This window comes from Gossypium arboreum, chromosome 4 (assembly GCF_025698485.1).
Source record: "Gossypium arboreum isolate Shixiya-1 chromosome 4, ASM2569848v2, whole genome shotgun sequence".
Classification (NCBI taxonomy): domain Eukaryota; kingdom Viridiplantae; phylum Streptophyta; class Magnoliopsida; order Malvales; family Malvaceae; genus Gossypium; species Gossypium arboreum.
Genome location: NC_069073.1, coordinates 6096511 through 6114911, shown reverse-complemented (window position 1 = coordinate 6114911; position 18401 = coordinate 6096511). Strand labels below are relative to the sequence as shown.

Below are 18401 nucleotides of genomic sequence, written 5' to 3'. Positions count from 1 at the left end.
AGAAAATTGCTAATAACATAACAATCCCTCCCTAATAAAGCCTTTGTTGTTTCATGTACGTGGTATTGTAATGTAAGTTGTGGTATTGTAATGTAAGTTGTAGATGTTTGATGTTTGATGTGCCTAGCAGCCGTGAGGAAATGAGTGGCAAGTGTAGCACTCAATAATGAGGATGTCCCGAAGCCGAAAGAGTTTGTAGGGACAAGGTCTGCATGCAATGTGGACAATTTCTTGTAGAGGATGGAAAACTACTTACGTGCCAAAGGCATCACGGATGATGCGGTTAAGGTAAATACTGCTTCAATGTTTCTTATTGATATTGTGTTTTTATGGTGGCGGGCTAGAACCACAGATAAAAGGCAAAGTGAGATTGGGTCGTGGCAAGACTTCCAATGTGAGTTGAAGGGACAGTTTTACCCAGAGTTTGCCAAGGAAGAAGCTCGGGCAAAGTTACAAGGTAGAACGCAACGGGGCATAGTGGGGAGTATGTTCGAGAGTTCAATGAATTCATGCTCCAATTTTTAGATGTGACCGAGAAAGAAACATTGCTTGCTTTTAAAGAGAGATTGAAACCGTGGGTTAAACAGGAGGTGGAACAAAGAGGTGTCCAAAAGCTATCGGAAGCCATGACGGTAGCGGAATCCATGGTTAAGCTTGGTCTAGGGAAAGACAAGTTTGGGTCTTCCAAGTCTGAGGAAAGGGGCGTACATGAAAAGGATCACAAGGAAGACAATGTTGATGGTAATGGCAACGGCGACAATGGTGGTAATGGGAAACCACGAGTTGGGAAGAAGAAACCCAAGAGGAAAAGGGACAAGCTGAAATGTTTTTTTCTGTAACGGTCCACACATGTTGAAGAAATGTTTGAAGAAATCCGCGTTTAAGAAGAAGCCGGTGGGTAAGGCCTTGGTACTTGGTTCGAGCGCAAGGGGTGTCGAAGCCAGTGAGGCCGAAAACGAGAATAAGCCAGTGGAGTGCTTCTTATGTCATGGTCCACATAGGTTGCGGAAGTGTCCAATGAAGTCTGTCATCGAAGGGAACGATAAAGCAGACAATGAGCCCAAGAAGCTTGGTTCAAGCAAGGGAAAAGTTGAAGAAAAGAGGACAAAGAGGAGAAAAAAGAAGCGAGTAAAGTGCTTTTTGTGCTGTAGTCCGCATGAGTTGCGGAACTGTCCAAAGCAAGACATAGTAAAAAAAAAGGCAACGTTCGAGCTTGGTGAGTCGTCGGAGGGGCTTCCACCCAAGGAAGAGGTGAGTTTGTAATCCAACTTAGAAGAAGAAATTGCGATGAAAATAGTGAAGCTGGGACCAATGAGGCTAAAGTTGAGTGAAACGTCGGAGTTGGCCGAGTCATCGACGAGGCTTCCACCTATGAGAGATGTGGGTGATGCATCGAACTTCAAGGGGAAAGAAACGATGCAAGTGGGACAGGTGACCTGAATAAATGCAAAGGTACATTCCGAACACTTCGATAATGTGTTGCATTCTAACTTGTTGACTTGGCAAGAACGTAGGGGTCCTTTCGAAGTTATTGAGCAAAGTGGCCGAGAGATTGTGAACAAAGCGAAGCCAAGTGTTGTGAATCAAGAGGATTCTATTCTAGTCAAGTTAGAATGTGAGCAAGAGAGGGACATAACTTCTTGTTGTCGAGATGTACAAACAAGTAGGATGGTTCGAGTTAAGAATCGACGTAAGTCAAGGCAAAAGTCTTGAAGGAAGAGGAAAGCTAAGGAATCGAGACGAGACCGTGAATCAAGTCAGTGCCATTCGGAAGTCGCAATGAGGACGTTGCGAGAATGGGTGGGGGGAAATGTCACGGGTCACAGTTCAGAGCTCGTGACCATCGCATCAAATGCATCCGATGGAGGTTTGTTGTTTAGATGGGGATAATTTCGCCCACAAGAACTGGCCTGAGGAGAAGCCTATCAGATTGAAGCTTGGTTGCCCCGATAACGAAGATATGACAACTTAGGCTAATTTGGTAACTAATCTTAGAAGACAGAGGGAATCATATCTTGTAAAGATTAGATTAGATTTGATATGGCATATCTTGTAAATCTCTTAAATCGTGGGATATGATTAATCTCGTCCGTCGATGTAAATGTATCTTGACCATCGATTTTGGGGGAGCTCAACTATAAATAGAGAGTCTCCCCCTCATTTGTACTCACTCTATTCCTTATTTCATTATTCTTTGTGAATAAGAGAATAAAGAGCATTTACTCAAACACTTTGTGTGCGTCTTTTCTGTTGTTCTTTTGGTTGCTCCTTTTGTCATAAATCACTTCCGCTCTTCAATTTGGTGCCTTGGATGAGTTCTTAAGGAATCTTCACTTGAGTAAAGGCTGATTTAGGCAAGTTTGGATCGCTTAAGGCCACACGGATCATGGACGAAAGATCTAGCCCCGTGACAAGTGGTATCATCTTTGACTACCCAAAAAATGAAGGGTAAGGTTTCAACACAATTCATAATAGTAGCATAGGACAGGCTACAACAACATGCAATCACACCAAATTTGGTTCCCAACTTTTGGTATTATATGATGCAAATTCTATTACCACAACTCTCAAGCCATATATCCAACAATGGTCGGTGCTATTGATGGTGGTGGTGTCTGCGGCGGCAATGACTTCTTTTCCATTGTTAGATGATTGACATGACTTAACTTGGCCAGAGTGATTGGCCTTAGAGAAAGATAGAGTTAACAAACTCATATCCACTATCAGAAGGAAATAATCCACAATTCCATTACCTACATTCAATGTTATTTGCACACTCACACATGTTTACCCACATATAAGTTTGATGTGACTTTATTTAATTATCGAAAAATTAAAATTCAATAAGCTTACTTACTATAATTAAATTACCATTTTCATAAAAAATTAATTACCACTAAAAATAATTAACCACTTATAAGTTTTAAAATCTTAATTTATCCTTTTATTTTTAATAATGTTATTATTTAAAAAATTGTTTTAACCCACAAATTGTGTGAGATGAATTCTCGTTATTATTATCATTATTTTAAAAAAATTGCTATTAATAATTCTTGTATTAAGTTTAAGTTACAAATTTAGTAATTGTGATTTGTAGTCTAAATTTGATATTTTAATTTCTATATCATTATATATATGTATATATATATATATATATATATAAATTTTGCTATTAATTCTGTAATGTGTCTTAAGTTACAAATTTAGTCCGTGTACTCTATTTTGATATTTTTAATTTTTATATCTTTTGAATTTTAAAGTTTGAGTCCTAATCAAATAATAGCCTTAAATCGTTAGTTAAGTTAAATTTTGTTATTTCGAAAATCATGTGTGGCAATATTATCACGTATATAATAATATGTCAACTTACTATTTCCACATAATATTAAAAAAAACCATCATTTTACTTAATAGATTTATTTGCTACCATTTGAATCGAAAAATATATGAACTAAAATAATCAAATTTGAAAATGTAAACTAAATCCACAACTTACACATAATGCAATACTAATAACATAATTTGACCTAATGAATTTATCATTCTTGTTTAGATAAATACTAAAATTCTAAAATTCGAAAAGCACAGAAATTAAAAAGACCAAATTATAGTATAAAAATAAAATCCATAACTTATGGATAATAAAAAGATTAATAACAAAATTTAACCTATATTTTTAAGATTGCCCAAGTTTAAATACTAAGACTTGGCATTAACAAGAATTTAAACATTGCATGTTAGTTTATCACTATACCAGTGGCTAGTTGACTGCAACAAAAAATTTTGCAATGTTTAAATTTTGAGATAAGAGGGTTTTATATGAGACTCACAAATAGCCATTGCATTTCAAACAATTGAAATTCCCACAGAAACAAATCATTGGCTTCACCTTTAGCCATTGCAGCGCATGAATCCACTGCTCCTCTATAATTTTATATTTATATAGTTTTACACCTCACATGGAATAGCAGCTGTTATACAGAGTAGCTATCAGATTCCTGAAATCAACAACGAAATCTACCGTATGCCAGTGGACTCGTACAATGCCTAATGCTACTACACCAGGAAAACACGTATATGCTTAATGCCCTTAATCACTTGGTTTCTAGTGTCCCTTTCAGTTTATTCTTGTTGCTGTACAGTTGAATTCTGAATTATGAATGATCATCTTCTGTATGCTTCTTGAACACATTCTTTCATGAATTCATTCAACGCTAGCAACGCTGCTCCAACTGCAGGCTCCACCTGAAATGCATACAAGAAAAGCAGTTAAAAGGTAGGTTGTGGTATTTGTAAAACGATGTATTTATTTAGCATTTGCGTAAAGAATGCTAATGACGATAACCACTCAGCATTAAACCAGGAGGACCTCCATCCTACCCATCCCTTGCATTAAAGAACTACCATTTGCCAGCCTGTCATCTATGATATTTAGGGACACTCTTCTAAAGACAATAGACCTATGTTACTTGGCCTCAGGTGTGAGTGTTGAATCAAGGGTGTCGGACAAAGGTACTTCAACCAAACTGAAAAGTCGAAGCAAAATAGCATTAGACTATAGGATAGGTTGAAAGGATTAATATGAATAGAGCAATGACTCAAAGGGAGACCGATTATCTTGGAATCAGCATATAATCGATCGGTGTAGGATGAAAAGTTATATGCAGGCAGACCAGCCTAAACCTGCCCCATCCCAAAACCATGTCAGGGCATAACAAATAAGACTGTACTTGCCATTGACAATTAGTTATCAGACAAAAGTAGTAGTCTGAAGGTGTAGGCCAGCCAATAGACCCACTCAAGCAGGAGCATTTTTCCATTCATTTATCTTATCTTCTCGTATATTTTGATGTCATGTTCCAATCATAACTCTGATATTTATTCCTAAACATCAGTTTTCGCATTTTGCATCTCCTTTTGATTTCCACTCTGCTAAGGTTAGTAGAAAGAACATGTGATTATTTTTGTCAATGAAGTGACCAAAAAGAAAATAACAGTGGTTCAAATATAAGAATGTGGAAGGCAATTGTAACAAGCACTTGGACTATATTAAATTATTCTTACCTTAGGCCTAATAGGATGGGCCCCAGGATAGTCTTTGGAGATAAAGTCCATGACTTCTCTTCCTATGTCCCACCTCTGGTTTGCTTCAAGAACACCACCAACCATAACAAGAGGGAAGGAATTTTTTCTATCTGCAAGGGTAGATGCATAGAAATACAGAAATTCAGTAGCCATAATCTAATCAATCTGTGGCAAAGCTATCAAGGAACAGATATCCAAGTTATACATTATTGCTCAAAAAGTAAAGTCCATAATCTGCTGTTTGCAAGAACAAATTAGCTCTAATGATCCTGATACTAGCAAGTAGTAAGCATAAGAATGGACCACATATTTGTTTAAATGCTTATTCAAACAAGCAAAACAATTTATGCCATAGAAATAAAAGGAATTAAATAAAAAGAAAAAGAATATAACTTTTTAATGTTATGACTTGGAATCACATGAAGTGAGCAAAGTAGATTAAGATTCAACAACTATATAAATGGCCCATAAATTTTAAGAAGATGCTTTGCAGTGTCAAAATGATCTTGTCAAAGTTTGTGACCTAAAAGAGTGGTCATTGCAAGGTTATAAACAAAAGAAAGCAGATACTAGAGCTTCAAGTTGCAGCTGAACACTTTTAAGCACAAGATGAGCATTGGATGATGGCCCTTGTAAAATAATCTAATCGAATATTCTATTCAAAGACCAATCATTTTTGTCAAGGGGATAGAATAGATCCTTTATTTTGTGTTTCATAATAACTGCATGATATCTCATTGAGGCCTAAAAAGTTTAATCTAATTTGACTATGTCTGAAAGGTATAGCAAATAATCCTATGTTCTCCATATATTCAGATTTTCTGCAAGAGTAAAATATCTTTGCGCTAAATTTAAGCAATGATGCACTATCTGACACTACAAAGAATTCTTTGCTTCTAAATATAAGAATAGTCCAAAAAAAGGTCTCTATTTTGGATTTTGCTTGATATGCCAACCTGCACCGCACAGGCCAAGTCTCTGAACAACAGCTTTCACACTTAAAGCTAACTCTTGAACTGCCTCTTTCAAAATCTTATTTGCAACTTCATCACCAGCCTCTGCACAAGAGACAACAACTGGGACAAGTGCGGCGATGCGAGCCCAGGATGGATCTGCATAGGTCCACCTAAAACAATAACAGAATAACAAATGAAATTCAACATTTATTGATAACAAGACCATGAAACTTAATTATATCAATCTAGCCCAGTCTTCAGTTGATGTAACAAGTTTGTGACACTAACTATTTCTCAAGTTTCAGAACTTGTGAGAAGGGAAAATAAGTTTGCCACATGCCAATCTAGTGTTGAGAGAATAGAGAAAGGTCTTATACATGAATTAAATAGGACAACTGAATCCATCATTTATGAACTTTTAAAACTAGTTCCATTTCATCCATGACCTTTTAGGTGAAATAGCACCCAATAACCTTCTATAATAATATCATCCTTCTATTATTAACCATTAGAAAGTTGACAAAAATGGCCCTATATGCAACTGTGGGAAAGAAAAAAGGGTGTAGCCAAAGCACAAGGCTCACACTATAAGTAGGGCTTGGCGAAGGTCCTGATGTTTGCAGCCTTTCCCCTGTTTGTACTGAGAGGTTGTTTTCAAGGTTTGACCCGTGACCAAGCAGATAACAAGTAAATACTAGACCATTGCCCCAAGCACAACCTTCAACCATGACTCTTTTTGCAGTTTCAATTCATCAATCATTTTCCAATTTAAAAAATATTGGGGTAAATTACACTAGTTATTAATGACTCTTTTTCAGTTCCATTTCAACAGTTTCCAGTTGCAGGTATGCACGGTTCAATGCAACTCACCTGACTGACTGCATTAGAAATTGTAAGGAAGTTTCCATAGGGAAAAAACGCTTATGATAACATTCGTGGCAAGTAACCCAAAAAACAATGGCCAGAGAAAAGACAAATCCAGATTATTAACATGCATCCCTTTATCATAACAACTGTTCCAAAAAAAAAAAAAGAAGTTTATCATAACAAAAATATGCGTTTTAAAATACTGGAAGGAATTTTGGAGATTTAAGTAAAAGTGAAGGAGCATAGAGAAAGATAGCAGAAAAATGAATATGATGAAATAATAATAATAATAATAATGAAAATGAAATTCAGTGGAAAGATCACAGACTGATAAGTGCTATTTACATAATTTTTTCCTGACAAAAATTTGCTATACAGCATGACTCATCTAGTTTACATGGTCTTTTTGTTGACTTCTTACTTTTAACTAATGAAAGGATGATATTGACACACATAAGAAAGGTCATGAAGTATAATGTTAAATTTAAAAGGTTATGGATGAAATATAAACCAACCTTAAAAGGAGACAACTGAATAGTGCAATTTCCCAAAATAATAAGCTCCTTGTGAACCAGTTTTCAGATTTATTTGAATCCTTTAATTTTCATCCCAAACAGCAAAGACATTCTAGGAGGCAATTATTAGCCATATCTTCAAGCATTAAGCCATACATAATGAAGGGAAATAATTTCTCAAAATAAGTAACCGTTTACATCAATTAGAAAAAATACCCAATTAGTTCATCAGCGGAAGAGAGACCAAGTGTCTGCAGAATGGTAGATGTAAGCATCGTATGTGGTCCACGACCGTCATGAGCTCTAATTACAGCAGTTAGTGCCAGCGCAGCTATTCCATATCCACTGCATGTAAAGAAATGAGCACATAAGTAACAAGTCATACTAGTAGGCAAAAAAGAAAAAAAGAAACAATTAGCAACATATCGTCCAACAACGCCAGTAACAAGATTGAACAAAGTTTCTACTAGATTCCTTTAAAGGCTGAACTTCTTTCTTCTTATCAAGAGATTTATCTTGAACTCGGTGTTCCCCTCCAGTAACACAAAACTCAAGAAAGCATCTTTGTTGCCTTTATCATTGTTCATTTAGTTTTTAAAAAAAAGTGTAGGAAAATAATTGCATTAACATTGTTGCACAAATAAGAAAAGTGAAGTAGACCCGACTGTTTTCATTTGGTTCCATGTTGATAAAAGAAAGATTTATTTTTGAAAAAACAATTCTTGAATAATGTTTTTGGTAAAGCTGAGTTTATTCCTATAGGAAAAGAAAGCGCAGTATTTTTTATAGAATAGAGTTTCCTTTGCTAAAGGAATTAGAATCGTAATATCAATTTCAATAAATTTAATGTGTCAGCTTCAATTCAAATCCAATTTGTAAGCCATTAGCCATCTAACGATATAAGTAATGTACTTGAACTAGTTTAAAATTATGTTTTCCAATACTGAATATAGCCAAAACAATGAATTTTAGACTCAAAAGTTTAAGCTCCAAATTTAAGTTCCCAAAAAAGACCTTACACCTTAAGCTTTGTGTCACTTTACATCAATAAAATTTATACAAAAAAAAGTCCCATATGGTAGAAACCAACGTCTTGAATTGAATATTACAGCAAAATAAACAATAAAATAGGAGGCTTATCTTTTTCTTCTTTTTCTTTTTTTTTTTTAAAAGTCACAATAATGTACCTTCCCCAATCACCTAGGACAGGTCCAGCGCCAGCTGCTCGAGCTTCTCTGCCATCTTCTGTGAATCCATAGGCAATGGTTCCAGTACCAGCAATTAGTACACAACCATGTAGCTTACCCATTGTCCCACTAGCTAAAGCTGCCACAGCATCATTTTGCACATAGAGCTTTACTTGGGTGGGGAATATGTCTCTATACGAGTCATCAAATTGCAGATTCATGACAATGTTAGTTGCATATTCATATGTAGAACAAACTTCAGGTAAAAAGAGAAGCAAAAGGGTCATATGATTATCATATCAAAATTTGAATATTTTGGGTGAGAATAATACAGATGAAGCATTTGCCAAACTTTTACATGTAAATTATCCATAACTCATTTAAGCGTACATATTGTCATATTGCAATAATTCTGGCATAAAAAATGAATCAATATCTAAAGACAGTTCTCATTTAACAAACATCTAAGATATTGTACATTAAAGTAATCACATGGGTTTTCCTGAAATTTCTATTAATTTAATCAGAATCTCCATTTCATTTAAAATGCACGTTGTTTTCTCCTCAGAGCCTAAAGACGGTTCTCATTTATATGTTCCAAGTTAATGACAGTTTTCACACAAGTTCTGGCATCTTTTCAATTATGTTGAGCTATAAACAAAATGCCAGTCTCAAATCTTCTGCAATACTCAAGCTGCAAGATTACAAATAGAGAGCAAACCTAAGCCAGGTTAATATTCTTTGTTGGTCTGTAGGATGGTTAACCCCAGATACTGCTAAACAAACAGCTCGAACTGCAGATCGATTAGAACCAGATTTTGAAAGTGCATCTGCCATAACTTGCTCTAATGTTTCCCTGGCCGCAGTTTCTGTAATGTACAGAAAATTGACATCCAAAATAATGGCATGAACTAACAGAACGTCTATTTTAGAGCCAAAAACAGAAGAAATAAACAACAAAAACTAGATGGTGAAGTGCTGCTTTTATCTTATCCAGCAAATGAATGATAATTCGTGTAACCACAATCAAATATCACAACGCATTTCATGCACTATCTAATCCTCCCTTTCACTAGTTCTTTAGAAGTTTCCAACGCATTTCTTTGAGAATGAAGAGACAACTTCAATGTTTCACATAATCAAACATAAGTGCTGCAAATAAAAGCAAAATACTGCCTTTGTTTTTTTTTCTTCACAAAATGTTAACCTCCATTGCTCTAATTATTCAAATATGCAGCTATTTGCTGTTAAATGCATGAAAACTTTCTTGTCTTTGGCTTCCAACTAAGAAAAATAAAAATGAGAACCCTAAGCTTAAAAGCAACAATAAATAAATAAGAATCCAGAGAGAGGGGGTAAAATTACCGCCAACGCTGTTATGATTGGAGCAGCCGGCGACGGCACGGGCGAGAACGGGAAGAGGGTCGGGAAGGGCGTCGGAGAAAGGCATAATTGGCATACAAATGCAGACAGTAGAAGTGGTTCCACCATCCAATCCTAAAATAACCGGCCGGTTCGTCGCCACCGCCACCTCGTGCTCGAAGTCCCAGATTTCCCCATTCCTATATCTCTTCATTCCTTTTTGATGACTCTAACTACCAAAAATTTCAAACAGGGGAAATCAGAAATGCAGTAACAAAGCCAAAAAAAAAAAAATTGACACCAATTTCCTCTTTAGTTTTTTTTTTTTTTTTTCAAAGCGTTTTACTTAGGCGAAATGGATTTGGTAGATTCGGCATTTTTATGTTGTTCTAAGGATTGGCATTTTGAGTCATCATATTGGATTTTTTTTAGTTTTTTTTTCAACAAAAAATTTCTAATTTAGGGGATAAAAATTTGGTAATAACTGAAATTTCATAAAAAGTATCTTTTAGAAAAGGTAATAAATATTAATATTATATTATTTTTATATTATATGTCATTTTAAATAAAATAATTAAAAATATATCTACAATTAAATGCAAGATTGAAGCCCATTTTATGAGTTGGGAAAGAGGTGCTAGTAATTAAAAGACATTCAGGAGTGGAATCAAAAATTTGTTAAAGAGTTATATTTTAAAGTAAGTATATGAAAAAAATTTATTTTAGAGGAGGCGACTCCTGCCAATAACTCTAATTTTGTTATTATAGATATTGTATAAAAATTAAATATAACGAGAACTTATCATTTTATTATCATAACAAATAAAAATAAATATTTCACTAATAATTCCATCATATTATAATAATGGGAGTGATACTTATAAAAAGGAAAATACGAAAAGCATAGAAAATGAGGGACTTGATTCGGACGGCTAATGCGCCAAACGCTAAATTATGGTAGGCTCGGATCATCATTTTGGGTTTAGCATTATTTTAAAGATTCGGTTGAATCCTGTGTTTTTATTGTAATTAACTATGATGCGCCCATATTTTTATTGCATTTCACTCGCATCATTTTCATATATAAAATTTTGGATCCATAATTCTACCCTTCCACTTCCACTTCCACTTCCATTACCTTAATTCTTATTATACACTCCCTCCTATTCAAAACTATCTTTACAAAATCCAATGCATTAATAAAATATTCAATTTTATATATAAAAAATTACTATAATTTTTTTATCTTTTTAAATCTTGGAATTTGTATTATTTATTAAATTACTCAAAAATTTTGTTAAATTTACTAATTTAGAATCCAAGTGGCAATCCACTTGTATGCCATGCATGTATGTCAACGTTTCCATCCATTTTGAATTCCTAAATCACTTAGCATAATTGTGTTTTAAAAGTTTGGAAAATTAACAAACTTGGTGATAAATTTTTGGACGAAAACCAAGCATATCTAAGTAGATTTTTTAACTTGGATGTGTAGGGTTGTTTCTTATCTTTTTAACGCAATTTGGATCGTGTCAATTTAGCTTTTAAAACTTAAGTTATGATTGTTTTATTGAAGTAGCAAAAAGCTCTATACATTTTAATTTGGGAATGCCGAGTTTTTTAGTTTTAGATCAACTTTGGACAATGTTTTATTTAATTTGATGTTCAAATAAATTTTCAGATAGATGTTTAAACAAAAGTTTAGACAAAATAGTTTAAACACGTCGATACAAAAAGCAAAGTAATAAGAGAAAAAAACACAAATCTAAAATGTGAGTAAAAAATATAAGTAAATAGAGAATCATCACACAATAATCGTTAACGCAATTTGAAGATTCATCAATTCTACATCTGCAGAGTCTCGCTTAGAAAATAATTTTATTCAACAATTTATATGGTACAGCTATTGGCTAAAGCCCCCTAAAGTTGAATTCAAATTGTTACATCACTCTACCCAAATATCTCTCCATACAAATCCTTAAACAAGGAGTGTATAAATACACCTCCAAATGACTAATGAAGAAGTCAATCAACAACCTATTTGTAGGCTAATACAAGAGTCTCTTCAATGGCATTTTGTTAAACTTTAAACTCTCATTTAAAAGTTAAAAATATCTCTTTAATTATAACTAATAATTATCTCATAAAAGCCTTCATATCCAAGTAAAATATGCAGTTCAAACTTCAAGTAAAAGGATAATCATTTAATTGATTCTACCGATCAACATGATCAATGACAAAAATTATTAACAAATGAACTTAATTTCTTTTAATTGTTTTAACAAATGACAACATGATCAATTTATTTTAATCCTTGACAAACCTCCTAAAACGAAAATTTTTCTATTTAAATTATTTTATAATTTATAAAATTTTAAATTAATAATAATATTACACTTTAATTTTTAATAAAAATAAAAATTAATTTAATTATTAAAAATTATAAAAATATAAATTATTAAATAATAAAATTATATTTTTATACCATTAAATTTCAACCGAAATTTTTTTCTGAATTCGCCTGACCTCAACCCATCACTCGTTGAGCATAATGGAGCAGGGTGTTATTTTTGTTGTCCTTTTCAGCTATGAAAACCAAGACAGATTCTCTCTCTCTCTCTCTACTGCTGTTGGTGGATTTGTTTCCATTTGGCCATGCCTTGGATACACCCAACTTTCATACTTTTGTCAGCCACAACTTTCCCAACCTAACCAGATTTTTTTTTTTAATTTACTTTTATTAAAAAATTCAACAACATATTAAAAATGAAAATCTTTCAGTCTAATTATCACTAGTGACGATAATTGGACCAAGCAAGCATACATTGTAAGGCTCAGAAGTAGAAGACAAGAATTTTATTTATTTTTTAATTTAGAAAATAAATTTGTTTATTAATTTGACTTTTTTTAAAAAGTAAAATTTATAAACCAAGAAATATATCATTTGTTAAAAATTTGAAATTCATAGCGTCATAATATATGAAAAAGGAAGTTTTGTAATTTGTTATTATTGTAACTTTCAGAAATAATAAAATGGAAATCTGGTTGACATAACTTTGACTTAATATAAAGCATTCAAGGATGACTATTTTTTGGGTTTGAGAGATCAAATTATTTGTTTGATTTAAAGAAATGCATTGCCTAAAACACTATATTCAGTGTTGGATTCAATTTTTATTTAATTAAAAAAAATCTTGGGAAATGAGTTTATCTAGCTTAAGCTATTCCATGGCTGCTTATGAATCTTCCATATGCTAAAGCTTATAGATTTGTACCATGCCATAAACACCTCATGGTTTTGCTCTTCAGAATTGGAGACAAATGTGTCCTTTTTAAACTTTAATTGATACATTATAATAAATGGTAAGGCTACTCGGATTGAATTTCTTTGACTGGACTGCCACAAAGATATACATACATTACATGGTACTATTACAACCAGGGTGGGGAGAGAGAGGAACCATTACTCTTTTTTTTTTTGTAGAAATCATTCCCCCACACACCACTAGTAGACAATTCCCATTATTTGATCCCATAAATTGGGTATGAGAATAAACACCCTTGACCAATGGGCCAAACGATGAGGATCAAAGGAACCAATACTAGAATATGAGTTATTCATTCTATGTTTAACATTCAAGAATTAAGTCAACCTTAATTGGAGCAAAAAGAATTACAGCTTCTCCACAGGAAAACCGGTAACAGGACTTATCTCTGATGCCAGTGAGCGTAGCTCGTCCACTTCTTCGTTGCTTAGTCTCCAGCCAAGGGCACCTGCAAATTCCTCAGCTTGTGCAGCATTTTTGGCTCCTGGGATTGGCACAACATTCTCCTGTGCTATTAACCAGTTGAGCACCACCTGTAGTAAAACAAGCTCATTTCATAAAAGATCTCAGCACATTTTAAAATAACCCATCGAGTAGTTGCAACTCGAGATGAAAAAAGCATGAGAAGAAAACAGCCTGTTTCCACCTATTTGTGACAACTTCCAGATGTGTATCTAAAAGTTACAGAGGAGATGCTACATAGATACCAAATTAGGATAATGACATCAAAGAGGACTTAAAGCACTTACAAAGCTTTGTGGTTTTTTCTCATCTCATTGTGATCTTAGTGCATGACTGCATATGCTATTTGGTCGAGGAATGGGTCATGGAAATCAAATATACTTTAAAGAAGACAACTTCTGTGCCAATTACTTCACCAACTTGAGCCAAGATTTTCCCAGCTGGTGTAGGCCATGATTATGAGGTTGTTGTAGACGGACTAGTGCCCATGGTTGTAATTAAGCTGAGTCACATATTGTGCAATGAAAAGAAAACGCCATCAAAGCCTAATGCCTAAAGATGTTGGTTGTCCAATGGGCAGCACATGAAATATCGAGTTTCTAATGCACTTGTCTTTTTGCTAAGTGCTGTTAATATGACCATAATATTGAAGCGGCAGATCTATCAACAGATGTAAGCATATATATATATATATACACACACACAAGCAAAAGAACAAGAACAAACCTGTGTTGGAGTTTTCCCATAATTCCCTCCTATTTCCTTAATTCTGATAAGGAGAGGTTGGAGCTGTATATTTAAAAAGACCTTAGCAATCAAGTCTGAAATTAGAATTGGGATACAAAACACTCAAGAGACATACCTTAGTTAAAAAATCCGGAGTGTAAATCTGGCCTCTAGGTCCAGATGGCGGATTTTCTGGTTTATATTTCCCGGTAAGGGCACCTGAAAAGAAGATATGGCACCCTACTTGTGTTAAAAAGAATATATATGCCAGACTCAGTTTATGCATTTAACATTTGTTCTTGTTTCCAAACTCTGGTTATTTGACTTTGTGTACTACATCATCCCATTTTGGTGGATAATCGACCTTGCACATGCAAAAGTGTTGTTTAAAATGAATGCTAGTAGTTCCAAATCCACATCCCTTAACGTGCTCGATTTTATATTTAATATTGTTAATTCTTTACATCAGTATCATGGCAAACAACAAAAGACTCGCACTTAAATGAATATAAACAAGCAACTAAAAAAAGAAAAAAGACGGACATGACCTTGTGCAATAGGACAATAAGCAATCAACGTGACCCCGAGCTCATCACAAGCAGCTTTTACTCCATTCTGCTCAGGTAACCTGTATATGAGACTGTAATTCACTTGGTTCGAAGCTAGAGGAATTCCTCTCTTCTTGAGCCTTTCATAAGCATCACGAAGTCGCTTCTCTGAAGCAAGGAGTTTTTACATTATGATAGTTACAATGTGTATAAGTAGGAATAAGAACTGTTGCAATCAGTAATTCACAACAGAAATATTACCACTGTAGTTTGAGACGCCAACTGCCTTCACTAGGCCCTGTTCAACAGCATCGCCAAGACCATCAATATACCCTGAAAAATCATTTTTCAATGAACTCAGCTTCTATTCAACATGATTGGGCTGCATAAACATCCAATTGTACTAGCTTATATAAAGTCTGGTTCTTCAATGAAATAGTGGGCGTTGCATTGCGAACAACCTTCATTTCCCCATATACCAGGCCTGAAATGCAATAGAAGAAAAATTGTGATGAATTACTAAGAAATACAATCAATAAATCCTATAAAGCATTACGACTACAGACCAATGGAGTTGATAAAGGTCTACTGATGAAAGGCCAAGCCGATTAAGGGAATCCTTGAGTGCACTGATGACACTTTGACGACCAAACCTCCAAGGCAAAGCTGCAAACTTCGTTGCAACAACAACCTCTTCACCGGGATTATCATTTTCTCTTTCCTTTATAAATCTTTAAATATACAATGTATTTTGTTAGAAGAGTAAGCCAGCAGATAACTAAACTAGAGCAAGCTAATTCCACCTTTGGCGAGATTTTAAAATAACACCGTTGTCCTCAATAAAATTCAAGACACATACCTTCCCAGTAGAGTTTCAGAATTTTCAGCACCTAAGGCGAGCTGTGAAAAAGGAATCATCAACGGTATTCTTCCATAAATAAAGTAAATAAATCAATCTATAGATGATCTCGTGTTTTACCGGAGAGCCATAAACTTCAGCTGTATCGAAAAACGTAATACCGCAATCAAGACTTTTATTGAAAGCAGCCTTAGCAGCCTTCAATTTCTGATCTGCTTCCACAGCAAGTAGAAATCAATCAGATATGCAGAAAGCATAAGCAACAAATGCAGACCAAGAGTTCCAAATAGAACATTCTCAACACATCACTTTGTGGCAGTTGTACAAATCAAATCTAACACTAAACCTAGTAATTGGAAGAATACAAAATCAATAATTCTAATCCAAGAACCTGCCAGTATACAAGGCCTACAAATATATAAACTTAATTAGAGAGAAAAAAAGAGTAAAATAATCCAAATTCTAGATATCAAACAACCTTTTAAATTTTGAACCATAAAAACACGATACACAAGCAAGAAACACTGAATTACATTAAAATATGGGGAGGGGGGGAAGAGAAGAAGAAAAAAACCCATTATTCTATTATTTTCATTTTATGAAATTACTTACACAAAACACCATAAAATAAGCAAAAAATCAAAGAAAAATGAGCTGAAAAATGTAAAAGTTTACCATCCCATTGAAAGTTGTTCCAGTAACTGGTGTCACCCCAAGACCAAGCTCCGATTCCGAGCTTTGTCACTTTGAGCTCCGATCCTCCTAACTTCAATTTGTCTTCTGTATCTATTTTGAGAGCAGCAGTAGTGGCAAAATCCTCGGAAGCAACCGCTCTTATTCGGTTGGGTTTCTTGCAACTGAAAACTGAGAAACAGGCACTGCTAACATTCATGGCCATTGATGATATTCCTTTGGAACTCAAGGGCAAATTCTGTACTTGCAATTCCTAACACAAATAAGATTTTATTTTATTTTTAAAATATATATAATTATTTAGTTTTGCTGGGAAATTTTTGTATCCAGTGGAAAGTGAAGTATCCACAGAAAAAAAAAATGAAACGAAATCCACAACTACTGACACACCTACGTAGTTTAGAAAGTATCCACAATAAAGTCAAAATACTTCATTTAATATTAGCTCGGCCGATATTAGTATTTATATTCGCATTATTTTCTTAAATGAGTTAGAGAAAACATATTAATTTTAAATATTGTATAAAAAATTAAATATTAAGAATAATAATACTATAATTATACAAAAGGAAGTAAAAAAATGTATTACCTTCAAAACTTATGGGATGAATTAGAAAAAAAATTTAAGTCATTTTTTCTAAATTTATGGTTATGTTAAATATATTTTAATGTTAATTAATTTGTTCGATATATTTTTCTTTTATATATAATTTTTATTTATTAAATATTTATTTTCTCTACTTCTTCATATTATGGGTATGGTGATTTCTAATATTATAAAATCAAGTATTTCAAATATCATTATTATTGAAAAAGTCAAGAGTGCCCTTTTTTAGTGTCCCAGAGAAACAATACTTGTTGTGGTTAGGTTGGAGTAGGGTGGTGACTTTTCTCGGTATGGTAAGGGACGGGAGCTCTCTCTTAGCAGAAGAACTAGTACAGTTGACGATGAAGAGTTCTTTGATTATAACGAATAGTAACCTATCGTTGTTAAACTCTATGTGGACGAGGAAATCGTATAACCCGAATAGTCTTCGTGCACAATTGAAGAGTATATGGAAGACTAGGAAAAAATTTGAGATCTAAGTGATATGGCAAAATCTGTTTTAGATCTCGTTTGAAGATGAGGATGATTTGGAGATGATCATGGAGGGAAGACCGTGGTTATTTAGAAGACAATTGATTATTTTTGATAGACTGAAGGAGGCTACAGAAAGGAGAAATATTAAATTGGTTTTCTCCCTATTTTGGCTCAAAATTGGTCATTGTCCACTAGAGTGTGAAAAGAAAGATTTTATGCACGCAATAGGTTTCTACTTTTGGAGGAGTAATGCGATCAGAGATAAAAAGCAATGTTTGCCGTTTGAAAGTTCAGTTGGATGTCCAAAAACCGCTACGAATGGTAACTTTTATTACAACTGGCAATCAAGAGAAAGTATGGCTTCCTTTAAGTATGAAAACCTACCGAATGTTTGCTTTGGTTGTAGTCATACGGGTCATGCTGTGAAAGATTGTACTAAGATCTCAATTTCGGGGGAAGAGAAGCTGGAAGATGACCTCTCTTACTCACTAGCGCTAAAAGCTGAATTTACTTCAGTAGGTAAAGAATGTCTGCAATTTAGTTTCTCAATAAAAAAAATCTATGACACAATGCTCATATATTAGGGAGACTGTGAAGATGGAAACATCGGAGGTCAAATTTCAAAAAGACATCACCCTTAGTAAGATGTCGACAATGATTCATCATGTGGAGGAGATCCTGCAAAAGGTGGAGTTTTTGACAGAAATGCGACCTACGGATTTGTTCTGTAATCC

General features: G+C 34.1%; 2 protein-coding genes across 5 annotated transcripts; both read right to left on the bottom strand.

Annotated features, from left to right (window-relative positions):
- Positions 1-3813: 3813 nt before the first annotated feature.
- On the bottom strand, positions 3814-10453 carry LOC108457639 (uncharacterized). The gene is made up of 7 exons (XM_017756696.2): positions 9976-10453; positions 9332-9479; positions 8611-8802; positions 7640-7768; positions 6042-6211; positions 5065-5195; positions 3814-4245 (listed from the first exon to the last, which is right to left on the bottom strand). Exons 1-7 carry the CDS (start codon positions 10184-10186, stop codon positions 4165-4167), a joined length of 1062 nt encoding a protein of 353 aa, XP_017612185.1. The 5' UTR covers positions 10187-10453; the 3' UTR covers positions 3814-4164.
- Positions 10454-13298: 2845 nt separating this feature from the next.
- On the bottom strand, positions 13299-17044 carry LOC108458251 (uncharacterized oxidoreductase At1g06690, chloroplastic). 4 transcript variants are annotated; one of them, XM_053027301.1, is made up of 11 exons: positions 16977-17044; positions 16569-16839; positions 16014-16105; positions 15894-15934; positions 15601-15765; positions 15496-15518; positions 15296-15367; positions 15035-15202; positions 14623-14705; positions 14487-14549; positions 13299-13831 (listed from the first exon to the last, which is right to left on the bottom strand). In XM_053027301.1, exons 2-11 carry the CDS (start codon positions 16789-16791, stop codon positions 13646-13648), a joined length of 1116 nt encoding a protein of 371 aa, XP_052883261.1. In that variant the 5' UTR covers positions 16792-16839; positions 16977-17044; the 3' UTR covers positions 13299-13645. The 4 variants fall into 4 exon arrangements, with proteins under 4 accessions (XP_052883261.1, XP_052883262.1, XP_052883263.1 ...); XM_053027302.1 differs by having other exon boundaries at positions 16981-16999; XM_053027303.1 differs by lacking the exons at positions 13299-13831; positions 16977-17044 and adding an exon at positions 14052-14238 and having other exon boundaries at positions 16569-16970.
- Between the last annotated feature and the right edge of the window lie 1357 nt (positions 17045-18401).